The sequence below is a fragment of the Crocuta crocuta genome, unplaced genomic scaffold (genome assembly GCF_008692635.1).
Source record: "Crocuta crocuta isolate KB4526 unplaced genomic scaffold, BGI_CrCroc_1.0 scaffold243, whole genome shotgun sequence".
Taxonomy (NCBI): domain Eukaryota; kingdom Metazoa; phylum Chordata; class Mammalia; order Carnivora; family Hyaenidae; genus Crocuta; species Crocuta crocuta.
In genome coordinates, this window is record NW_027529596.1 from 531,411 (window position 1) to 544,345 (window position 12,935).

Here is a 12,935-nt window from a genome sequence, read left to right on the forward strand (position 1 = left end):
GGTGACAGTTTCCAAAAGCAAAGAAACTTACATACAAGGCCTGCCTTGGGCAGCAGCAAGGCAAGCGATCCCACAGCCACCCGCCAAGCCTTGAGAGTGTCTGTAGAGGCCTTGTGGGTTCAGTCACACCGACCATGCAGGCGTTCTCGACGCCACATCGCTGTGTGTCCTTGGAGCAGCCTCTGGGGGTGGGAAAGACGAGCAGAGTCCACTTTCCAAGGGCAGCGGCGGGAGCGAGGGGCCCCGGGCCCAGCTCACTAGTCAGCTGTCCGTCCTTTCATCTTCGTGACCTTCCCCAGGCGCTTAATCAATTTGTTTTTATTGCTTGTTTTCCTCTTAAAGGTGCTGTCAACCTTTCAGTCACTTGGACTCGAAACCTTTATTCTTTTATATCTTCACACGCTGTGTCCCATTTAGTCCTGTTCTTGTTTGGAAATGTCTTTTATTCATTACTTCTTTCCCTAGTGCTGCTGTCCAAGTCCAGCGAGCGTGCTGGAAGGTTTCAGAAGCCTTTGTTATTCTTTTATTCCTTTTCTGACTGCTTGCCTGTCATTATTACATCAGCAGTATTCCTAAAACGCTATTTCGTCCTGTATTCTTCTGCTCAACGTTTTCAGTGACTCTCCGTCTCTTGGCAGTGTTTCCTCTGGAGGAAAAATCTTCCAAGGGGCCCCCAATGTTGACATAAATTATTGTAATTATAGTGCAACTTAAGTGTGTCTAAATATAAAACTAAATATAAACCTTTGTGCAAAGAACTGTATCACTGAAGCAGTTTACAAATTCATTACAAACAAAACTATAAAATGGATAAAATTCAAGTTAACAGCACTAATATGATGGATATTTGACAAAGCTGAGTCACCAAACTCAACGGGGATGTGACGCTGACTGCTCTGAGTTGGCACGGGCCTGCTCTATCTTCAGACTTCTGAGAAACCTTTGTTTTTTCACAGTACACTCTGGAATCATTTGGCCTTCTCTTGGTACAAATGTTATCATTTGAGAAATAGATACATCATTGTCTTTTTTTCCCTCCTGTCTCTCAACCGGCTACAATTAGGACAGCACCACTGGGCTGCAGTGAAATAGTAAATAAAAGCTCAATTCAGATACTGACACTCTTTGGTGACTTTGGGTTAGTAGGTAAGCATCCAGGTCGCCCAGAATATATGGGGCAGTGGTGTGCATGTGTGGACGTGGGTTTAGTTGACTTGGGAAAAAGAAGCTTAGAAGATTTTTATACTAAACTAAGGGAATCTCAACATCAGTCCTAGATTCCTAGAATCGACAAAGCACTGATCCAGGAGGTAGGGACCAAATTCCTCATGTTGATATGCAAGGCCTTCATCAATTTGGATTAAGTCCCTTTCCTTTTCAGCTGTTTCTTTTTTCCTTTTTCTGACTTCTTCTTAACATGTGAACATGCTCACATTTTCTCAGACCTGAACCTTCTGTCATTTTATGTCTGCGTACCCATATAATCCCGTCTACCAACAGCCTTTAAGTATCAATTCATGCTTTCATTTCCCCTGAAAGCTTCTGCCACCACTTCAGTTATAATTTGATTTTTCTCCTTTGACCTCATCCTTGGAACTCCCATATCCAGTACTTTGGCATTTAATTTTTTTTTTTTTTTGTAATGTTAGTGTCAGTGGTTTGATTTGCATGTTCTCTACATCACTAACTTCAGGGGTCTTAAAGGCAAAATAATATCTTAAAGATTTTTTACATCATCTTCAGGATAATGGTTGATATTCCTGAAGCACTCACTAGGTAAATCAAATGATTACATGTGATGCTCAATAGTAGGGATTTAGTTTCCCTTAAAAAAATAAGTGGTTTCTTCATATACAGTGTAAGCAAAGTGCTCTGATGGTAGAATATTTGCATTTCTAAGAAACTAAATGCCTTGGCAATATTGTATTGTATTTTTGTCTGTATTTTTAGGACTCCTGGGAAAGATCCTCATGGCTATCCGGGATGCAGGTTTTGAAATCTCAGCAATGCAAATGGTAGGTAGTTTGCAATGAGTCATAACCTATTGAGAGATTTTTTTTAAATGTACATTGATTTTTCTTTGTGCACCTGTGAACTCAACACATTAAAAATAGAAAGATATAGTTACTGAACCTGATAACCTTATAATAAGTATGTTTTTGAAATAGTTTTACCCATATAATCTTTCACTGAGAGAAGTAAAATTCAAAGGGTACACCTAATTTAAGCTTGTAAGATAGGTTTATAAAATTCCTGGGACCTAAGTTGCGAAATGAGCATAGACAGAAACAATGTATGTAGTTCCTACAAACAAGAAATAGCATTGAGTAGTTTTAATGAGTTTTTGGGGGGTCTGGATTAATGACTGAGAAGAGAACGGAGAAGGAGAATCAGTTGAGATTTTCCCCCCTAACCAGGGCCATTTGTTGGTTTCTGGACTTTCCCTCAAAACCTTTTTTGTCGTTAGCAATTTCAGTCCCTCTGTTGGCAGTCATGCCCCTGGGCCTCCGGAGCCCATGGCTGTTCCCGAATTGCCTTGTGGATGCATTTATAGGGACCCCTTCACTGAACAAACAGCATCCACTTCTGTAGAGCTCACGCCTTTGTTTTGTACTTACCCGTGCACTTGACAAGACATTGCGTACAAATTATTATAAGACTCAGATAAACAGTGTTTCAAAGCTAGCAAGTTTACCCTATTTTGATAATGAAATACCAGCTTTGAAGCTGAGATTTTTCTTACCAATATAACTTATGTGTTCTTTCTCTGAAAAGGAACTGCTTTTAGTTTCTTTTGAGTCTTAGGATCATCCAAAATCAGGGGCCAGAGCAGTAACCAAGATTCCAACAACTTTGTATCCTGATGAGTAGGAATGCCTACAAGCCAAAAAGAGTTCAGAAATACCAACTGGTTTGTGAAGTCATTGGGCAAAACTGGGAGGCTCATGACAGAGCTGATATTTGAAGAATCGTCTCTAGGATTATCAAGAAATTGCTAGGCAAAACGTTCTAAAAGGTGTTATAGTCACAGATTGTAGGACCTAAGCCTGCTTTAAAAATATGTGTTATGTAGAAATTTCAGATTTAAACATTGATCTGACTCTAGGCCTACAACCTGGAATGGTCATTGGCCACAAGTAGGTGCTTAGGGAAAACAAGAATAATAATAAAAAAAAGATTAATTGCACCTCTGGGGGAAGCATGGTGGCTTAGTGGCAATCGCAGCCCTTGAGCTTGGGCATCAGGAAGCTCTGAGTCATGGGCCAGCTGCCCTCTAGACTCGTGGGTCTGCTGGTCAGTGAGCACATATACATTTGCCTCAATGGATTATTTTACAAATTAAATGAAAATTAAAATAAATTGCAAATTAAAATAACTCTACACAATGCCTTGTAGAATTTCCAGTGCAAAATATAAGTACTTAAATTTAAGTTATGTATTCTGTTATTATTTGTTATATTAAAAATTCAACAAGGTGTGGGAATGTGGGCTAAAACACTGAACTCAGACAAAATTCACTGCCCATAACAGTTCTGTTGTCTATGAAATAGATCCTCCCAGTGTGAATTATTGCCCGGGTAGGCAGAAATTTCTTAGTGATCTTCATTTCTGGCAACAATAAGGAAACAAAGTAGGGAAGAGAATAAAATTGTAAATTCTTTTTTTTTAAGTTTATTTATTTATTTTGAGAGAGAGAGAGAAAGTGCATACGCAGGGGAGGGAAAGAGAGAGAGTCCCAAGCAGGCCCCACACTGTCAGCACAGAGCCGAGTACAGGGCTCCATCTCACAAACCGTGAGATCATGACCTGAGATGAAATCAAGAGTCAGAAGCTTAATGGACTGAGCCACCCAGGTGCCCCTAAAATTGTAAATTCGGAGCCAAGAAAAAAAATTAAGGTCTTAGTTCTTGAAACCCTTGGACTTATTTTTTGTTTGTTTATTTATTTATTTTGACTGTCCCTGTCAGTGCAGAGCCTGACCCGGTGCTTGATCCCATGAACCATGAGATCATGACCCGAGCCTAAATCAAGAGTTGGATGCTTAACCAACTGAGCCATTCAGGTGCCCTGACCCTAGAACTTAATGAAATTTTATTTTTAACTAAATTTGAATCCAGCCTAGATAGTAGAGTCTTTATAGATTTATCTTATAAGCATTCTCTTAAATTTGTTTTGAATTTAGATTTCCAGACGACTTGTGTAAATGCTAATTAGGGATTTTTCTGAATGTTTGGGAGGAAAAGGGTATTACTTTTGGCTGCTGAAAAATTGGAAGTACCATGCATTAGTAATAGTTCTTCTGCTGCTAATCTGTCAGTAAACAACATGACATTGTATATAAATGTGTGTGTGTGTGTGTGTGTGTGTGTGTGTGTGTGTTTGTGTTTGTGTGTAGAATGAGGCTTTATTCAAAGAGAGGTATAGTGTAGTGGTTGAGGACATGACCAGTGGGGTCAATTTGCTTGAGATGGAATATACAAAACTGAAGGTTACATAACCCGTATGTATATCATGTGACTTATGTCATGGGGTTGTTGAAGGGGTTAAATGAGATGATGGTGTGCAGGACCTAGAACAATGTTTGATATAGCAGGTGCTCAATAAATGTTACGCATTTTTATTATTGATGAGTTTGTCTTTAACAACACTTTTTCAGAGTATTTAATTTGTGCAAGATTTCTATTTTAAAGTAAAGAAAATATATCCAGGAGGTCCTAAGTGTTGAGTTCTAAGTGTGGCACATTTTATGTTCTTTTGTTTGTTGGCTTATGTTTTGTTTTGTTTTGTTTCATATAGTTCAACATGGATCGAGTTAATGTGGAAGAGTTTTATGAAGTTTATAAAGGAGTAGTGTCTGAGTATAGCGTAAGTATCAAAGTAAATGTGAAGCATTGGTACTGAAAACAGTTTGTGTATCCTCAGTGTTAGGGATCTCAGTGTAATTCATAATCATGGAAGTATTTACAAGTCTACCAGTTGTTAGCTGCTATATCCAGTGACTGAGGCATTCAGTGTCTTAAATTAAAAACTGGATCACTTTTTAAAGTATGTTTTATTTATGAAACAAATATACAAGATTGCAAAAAACCCACGAAAAACTTTGCTGGGATATTGACACACTTGGACATTATGTATGAAGTTTACAATATTCTCAGAGTGGAAGACTCTCCAGAATGCTTTAAAAAGTTGAAAGCAAATAGTTCTTAATGTTACAATATAATTCCACAGCAGTATTTAACATCTATTTTAATGGTATAAATGCAGGTAGAATCATCTGAAAATATGGCTGAGACTGAAGAAAGATGTTAATTTTATTTTTATTTTTTTAAGTTTATTTGTTTAGTTTGAGAGAGAGAGAAAGAGAGGGGGAGGGGCAGAGAGAGAAGGAGACAGAGATTCCCAGGCAGGCTCTACACTCAGTGCATAGCCTGGTTTGGGGCTCAAACTCACAAACCATGAGATTGTGACCTGAGCCGAAATCGAGTCTGATGCTTAACTGACTGAGCCACCCAGGTGCCCCTGAAGAAATAACATTTATTTTTCTGGGAAAGCCTTTATCTTCCCTTCTATTCTGAATGACATTCTTGTTGGATAAATGATTCTTGGCTGCATAGTTTTCCTATTCACAATTTAATCCCTTCTGGCCTGCCAGGTTTCAGTGGACAGTCTGCTACGACGCTTATGCTTCCCCTTGTAGGCAAAGGCCTGTGTGCCCCTGGCTGCTTTCAGAATTCTCTTTGTCTTTGTGTTCTGCCAGTTTTACTATGACGTGTCATGGTGTCCACCTGCTTCTGTTGATTTGGAAGGGAGTTCTGTATGCCTCTTGGGCCTGGGTGCCTGTTTCCTTCCCCAGATTAGGGAAGTTCTCAGGTGGGATTTGTTCAAAGAACCCTTTTGCCCCTTTCTCCATCTCTTCTTCATAGGGAATTCCTGTGACACAGATACTTCATTTCATGGAATCACTTAACTCTTTAATTCTCTCTTTGTGATCTAGTCATTTCCTTTCCCTCTTTTTTCAGCTTCATCATTTTCCATAATTTTATCTTCGATTTCACCTGTTCTCGCTTCTGCTATTGCCATCCTCACTGTCACTGCATCTAGTTTATTTTGCATCTCATTTATATCATTTCTTAATTCATTGTGACTAGTTCTTAGGTCTTTGGCCTCTGCAGCAAGAGACTCTCTGCTGTTTGCTGTGCTCTTTTCAAGCCTAGCTGTTAGTCTTATGACGGTTATTCCAAATTCTTGTTCAGATACATTGTTTATATCTGTTTTGTGCATTCCTCTGTCTCTCGTTTCTCTCTGAATTTTCTTTTGAGGAGAATTCTTCCATTTTGTCATTTTGGCTAAGTTTCTGACTTTTACATGTTTTAATAGCCTGCTACATATCCTGCACCTGAGAGTAACACTATATTAAAAAGGGGTCACACACTGCCCGGGGCCTGACACTCGAGGCGTGTGTGTGTGCACTCTGTTGTCGCATCTGGCGGCTCTTTCCCCGTGGCTGGTCCTCTGCAAGGCTGATCCTTGCTTGCAGGGGTGGAGCGTTCAGACCTTCAACCAGGGATGCTTGGATTTGCTTAAGTAACCCCGGGAAAAAAGTTAAAAGACGGGGGTAGCCGCATCCCAAATAAGGAGAAAAATGAAAGGGGTAAAAGAAGACCAGAGAATCAAAACAAAACAAAACCAACCTAGAAAGCTAAATCCAGAGAAAAAGAAAAGAAAGAAAAAGGATAGGAAAGGTGTAAAAAGAATAGAGTGAAATGCCTGAACAGTGTATGTGTGTGTGTGTTTGAATTAGCCAGAAACAAATCAGAAACCATAAGCCTGATTCCAAAAGGGAAAAAGGAGAGGAGAGAAAGGAAGAGGAAAGGAAAAAAGAAAAGAGGGAAATGAACAAACCAGACAGTTGCCTGTTGGCGCCTGGGGCGCGTGGCCGCGCTGGTCTGGAGGAGGCCGTCGGGCAGGGTCGGCCTCACTCAGGGGGACACGCAGGAGGGTGCGGCTTGGGGTCAGCAGGTCCTGCCTCCCCCGGGGCTGCTGTGCTGCCCCCTGAAGCCCCCCCCCCATGTCACTGAGGAGGAGCCCCCCCCNCTCCTTCCATCTGGGGAGATGCTTCTGCCACTCTGCAGGTTGATTTCCTGGGGGTTCCTCAGTACAGCGGTGTTTGGGGGACAAGGGAAATCCCAGTACCCTTACTCCACCATCTGAACTCTGCCCCTTCCCTGAAGAAATAATATTTAAAAGGTGTTGTTTAGAGGAAAACGAAATACATTCTTGAAAAGAAATGACTATATTCAAGCAAAAGAAATACTGTTCTTTAAAATGACACATAGACATTTTATCAAAATTCGTTTCCTTCCCTTTATCAAATTTTCTTAGATTTGTTTGGGCTGGTGGACTGCCTCCNTTCTCCCCTTCTCTGTGACTCTTCCCCTTCAACTGACCTTAAAAAGGAAAAATGCACTGGTTTGAACCTTTGTCTTATTTAGTCCTACAGAGTAAAGACCAATTGTGAGATAAACTTCCTGTTTAGCTTTCTGGTGGTTTCTTTCCTTAATGAGAGGAGCCAGAATGGCTTTCCTTCTATGACAGCTTGCTGAATCTAACCTTAATCTTACCAGCTTCTTCATTTTAGAGTTACCGCTGTTTGGTTCTCCCTTCCCCTCCCCCCCTCCCCTCCCCCAAGCAAGCATGTGCAAACTGGGGAGGGGCAGAGAGAAATAGAGAGAGAGAATCTTAAGTAGGCTTGATCCCACCCACAACCTTGGGATCATGACATGGGCTGAAATCAAGACGTGGTTGCTCGACCAACTGTTTGACCTAGGTGCCCCAAGTTAATGTCTTTTCTTAAATGGAAGAGATTTTAAAATATGTTCTTAATTTTAACATTTAATCCAACCGGTCACAGCTGTTTTCCATTTCTTAAATCTTTCTTTTACACATTTTCCTTCTTTTATTTGTTCACTTTTACTTTTAAAAATATGATTGAAAACCTCTTCCTTAATTCATGTTATGTTACAGCTTTACTGTATATAAGATAAACTCATGGGGACATATCCTCAGATCCTGAGTGTATCTTCTCAGACACTATCACACAGTATTGAATTTGCTAACAAATAGTTGAAGACATTAGTGTCCTGTGTGCCTATCTGAGGTGGGCCATATTTCCCTTTGGGAAATAACTTAAAATAAAAAAAAACCTCCTCTCTGACTTTAATGTCTCCTATATTGTGCTTTAAAATACTATACATGTAATTTATTTTTTATGTAGTATATATTTACTTGTAGGACTTTTTTGATTTTGGGATTTTGGAGATAAAAATAAAAATGTTACTGGATGGGTGTGTCATTTCCCCTAAGAAATCAGGAATTTGAATGGCAGTAGCAATATCATACTTTAATGCCAAGATATCCAAAAATAATTGGTGTTGATATGCTTTCTTCTGTCTGATATTTTAAGGAAGATACTCTCTGTAGTACTATTTAAATCTTGTAATATTAATAACAGAGTCTACTTAAGAATATATGGGCTGTTTGGAAGAAAAAAACTATATTACTTCAGAGTAATTAATAGCCATGTGAGTCATTTTTAGTAACGCTTCTCTTTTATTCAGCTTGAAATGGTTTATTCAGTGTAAAACAAATATTTCAAACCAGAATTGGTTTGTAGTGGTCTGTTAATGGGAAAATGGAGTGTATACATGAACCACAACATTATCCAGGTATCTTTATGAGATGTTCTGTACTTAACAGGATATAAAATTTTATTGCAACTAAGGAGAGCTATTTTTATGCAAATTTTATCTGAAAGGAAATAAGAATGTTTTTGTCCCAGTCATATTTTATTGAAGTAAATAATAGTGTTATGAATGATACATTATCCCTAATGCTTTCAAAGTTCTTTTCCCTCTTAAAATTCTGTTTTCTTCAAAGGAGGTTGTGTGAGGATCTGAATGCATACACTGCAAATGCATATGATGGTGGTATCTTTCATTGCTTAATCTGGGACACCAAAAATCAGATAACAAATCCGGAGTCTCACTTATTATTGTGACTATTGTATTTCCCAGCAGGACTCTTATTTCTCACGACTACTAATATTCAGAGCTTCAGTTGAAGTTCAAGGAAGAAGTAAATTTTTAAATGCTGCATAGATTTATGTGCCTCTTAATTTTAGGAGTTTTATCTAATTCAAAAAGAAGCCTCTGTAAAAATAATCTTGACAGACAGCCTTGTCTAAAGGGACAAAACACAGGTGATTTGATTCTTACTCTGACTTTTCACATACTTTACCCTCCTTGTCTTCAGATTCTTATTTAATAATTATTGAAAAATAATGAAATATTTTTATTATTTAAAATATTTTAAGTGTTAAAAAATAAGTGATAAGATCTATAAGGTCATAATAGTGAGTCCATTCATTTTATTATCCTAAATTTAAAGATATGTTGGTGAAATGGTCCTCTTAAATGTAGGATGTATAGTGTGAAAAAGGATGACATCACTTGGCATTGTACCAGATACTGTACACGAGTTCTGGGGGTTCCCACATTAATTGCTTTAAACTATAGACGGGGAGCCTGGGGGTCAGTCGGTGAAGTGTCCGCCTTCAACTCAGGTCATGATCTCACGGCTCGTGGGTTCGAGCCCCGCATTGGGCTCTGTGCTGAAAGCTCAGAGCCTGGAGNGAGAGAGAGAGAGCGCGCGAGCGTGAACAGGGGAGGGTCAGAGAGAGGAGGAGACACAGAATCTGAATCAGACTCCAGGCTCTGAGCTGTCAGCNTCAGAAGTAAATAAAAACATTTAAAAAAATAAAAAATAAAATGGGTTTTAATTAAAAAAAAACAAACTATAGACTTTCCTATATCAAAATTCAATGCAACCAACTTCAATTCCCTTCTTCTCACAAAAGAAGGAGGAGTCAGATTCTAGGTTCAAATCCCAGTCTACCAACTGTGTGGCCATAGACAAGTTATTTGCCATCTTTAAGCTGTAGTTTACCCATCTATAAAATGGAAATAATGCTATTACTTACTTTATGAGATTGCTGTGATAGTTAAGTGAACTAAATCCCGTGAAGGAGTTTTACATATTGAGAGTACTGAGAGAATATTAGCTATTTTGTTATTACTATCACTATTATTATATTTTACATAATTCCTTATAGCAGTTTCTGTTTTGATCATTTATACTTACATTTGCTGCTTCAGCATTTGCAAACATAAAAAAGTGATAATTCCTATCTCATTGTATTATCATGATCTACTTATTTACTACATATGGACACTGAGTGACTACTATGTGCCAAACAATGTGTTAGATACCAAGGGTACAGAGATGAACAACAACAACAAAAAAGCACACTACCTGTACTTACGGGGGCTTATGTTCTGGTGAGGACGATCCCACCCTAACAGCCTACAGGACAGGAGTCAAAGGGCTGTAAAGGAAACAAACGTGTTCTTTTCTGGTTTTTTGATTTTTTACTTAATTAAAAGCCTAGGTGGGGCACCTGAGTGGCTCATTCGGTTGAGTGTCCGCTTTGGCTCAGGTCATGATCTCACAGTCTGTGGGTTCGAGTGCTGCATCGGGCTCTGTGTGGACAACTTGGAGCCTGGAGCTGCTTCGGGCTCTGTGTCTCCCTCTCTCTCTCTGCCCCTCCCCCACCCACTCTCTGTCTCTTGAAAAATAAACATTTAAAAAAAACCTAGGTGACTTGAGAATTTTGTTGAGTCCATTTATTTAAGCAGCATATTATGCTTTTGATAGAGTCCTTTTTCCAACATGTTTTTTTCTTTCCATTTTGTGCATTTGCATAGCCCTTTATTTATTTTATTTATTTATTTATTTTAATGTTTTTATTTATTTCTGAGAGAGAGAGAGAGAGAGAGAGCGCGCGAGCGTGAACAGGGGAGGGTCAGAGAGAGGAGGAGACACAGAATCTGAATCAGACTCCAGGCTCTGAGCTGTCAGCACAAAGCCCGACACGGGGCTCGAACCCATGAACTGTGAGATCATGACCTGAGCCGAAGTCAGGCACTTAACTGACTGAGCCACCCAGGTGTCCCTGCATAGCCCTTTATGTCTAAATTTTTACTGGTATCTGTGATTAACAATGAAAGACAAGGAGAGAGACAAATGAAAAAAAAAGCAGGCAAAATTCACTCCTCTCTTTTTGGATAACATGTTCATGCTGTCTGCTGCCCCTGCTGAGAACTCAGCTGTTGACATTTATTCGTAGGCAGTACCTCAATGTCATGAGACAGAAAATCAGACCCAGCATAATTATCCATAAAAAATCAATTACATATGACCTTTGTGAAATAGCAAAGTGACTTCAGAGGGATACATTTAGGGATTCTATTGAGTAGGGTTCTGTGTACCATATTCATGGTAAAGCCCTTCCTCTCCTCTTGTCACTTATGAAATTTCTGTAGGTATGATGACTGAGTTCCAGTAAATATTTAAATAGTGTTCAGTGATACATTACCTTTGTTTTAGTTCATCATTGTGTGTCATAAGCTCTCCGTGATCTGGCCTCGTCTCTAATTTTCTCGGGTCTCATGTAGCTTCTGATTGTCATGCACACAACCTGTACTTCTGCCTCAAAATCTTTATATTATTTTCATTTCTTCCTGAAGAATTCTTCCCCAGGTAGAGAAGAAAAGAACATTGACTTGAGTGTTCCAGACACGAGAGGTACTTTTTCTTTGATCGCCTCTTTCATTATACCACGTCACGTATAGATAAGAGCCATAAAACAGTGTTCTTCCGTGTCCCCTTCTTATGTGTTGTGGTGGCCCTACATTTTATTTCTGCATATATTATAAACCCTATAATACATTTTTAATATTTTTGCTTTAAATAATTATCTTCCACACCAACTAAATGTATATTTTATATTTGTCCCCATGTTTACCATTGTTTTTATAGATCCATATTTTTATCTGGCACTGTTTTCCTTCCGTCTGAAGAACTCCCTTCAACACTTGTATAGGTGGTATATGCTGCTGGTAGTGAATGCTGTCACATTTTGTCTGTCTGAAAAAGTTCTTTTTCCTTCATTTGTGAAAAATATCTTCCCACCTGGGTATAGAATTACAGACTGACAGATTTTTGTTGTTGTCTTTCATGTGCTTAGCTTTATTCCACTGTTTTATGTCTTTTTTTTTTTTTTTTTGGTTTTTTTTTAAGGATTTTTTTTTTTTGGGGCTTTTTTTTTTTTTAGTCAGTTTAATTATTGACTTACTGTACTTTTCTTTGCATCTATTCTTGGTCTCTGTTGCACCTGTTGGCTTGCGACTTTTATCAAATTTGAGCATTTTCGTCAAATTTGAACACTTTAGCATTTTTTGGATTTTTAGTTTTAGCCAATTATTGTCTTACTGTACTTTTCTTTGCACTTTTCTTGGACTCTTGCACCTGTTGGCTTATGATTTTTACCAAATTTGAGCAGTTTTAGCATATATATTCCAAAATAAACATTCTCGGAATATTTATTTGTTTGTCACCCTTTCTTGTCTTCTGGGAATCCAATTATGCACATATTAGCATGTCATTGAAAAAAATTTTTGTGGGACATTTGTATTCATTCTTTTATCTCTGCCTTTTCTTTTTAATTTTAGAGAAAAAGCACGTGAGCATGGAAGAGGGGCAGAGAGAGAGAGAGGGAGAGAGGGAATCTCAAGCAGTCTCCATGCTCAGCACAGAGCCTGATGCAGGGCTTCATTCATGACCCTGGGATCGTGATCTGCGCTGAAATCAAGAGTCGGATGCTCAACTAATTGAGCCACCCAGGCACCCCTCTACTTGATTTTGAATAATTGGTGTTGGATTTCTTTATATTTATTGCCCTTCTGTAGTATTTTACTTTGTTCATCCCCTTCAGTGTATTTAACTCAGATATAGTTTTAATTTTAGAAATCCCATTT

General features: G+C 38.7%; 1 protein-coding gene across 2 annotated transcripts in view; it reads left to right on the forward strand.

Moving 5' to 3' along the window:
- Positions 1-12,935, forward strand: part of NME7 (NME/NM23 family member 7) — a 250,630-nt gene that overhangs the window by 110,083 nt on the left and 127,612 nt on the right. For both annotated transcript variants that reach the window (XM_077761775.1, XM_077761776.1), the window contains exons 8-9: positions 1,951-2,015; positions 4,798-4,866. In XM_077761775.1, the coding sequence (XP_077617901.1) occupies positions 1,951-2,015; positions 4,798-4,866 (134 nt within the window). The remainder of the gene's footprint in view (positions 1-1,950; positions 2,016-4,797; positions 4,867-12,935) is intronic.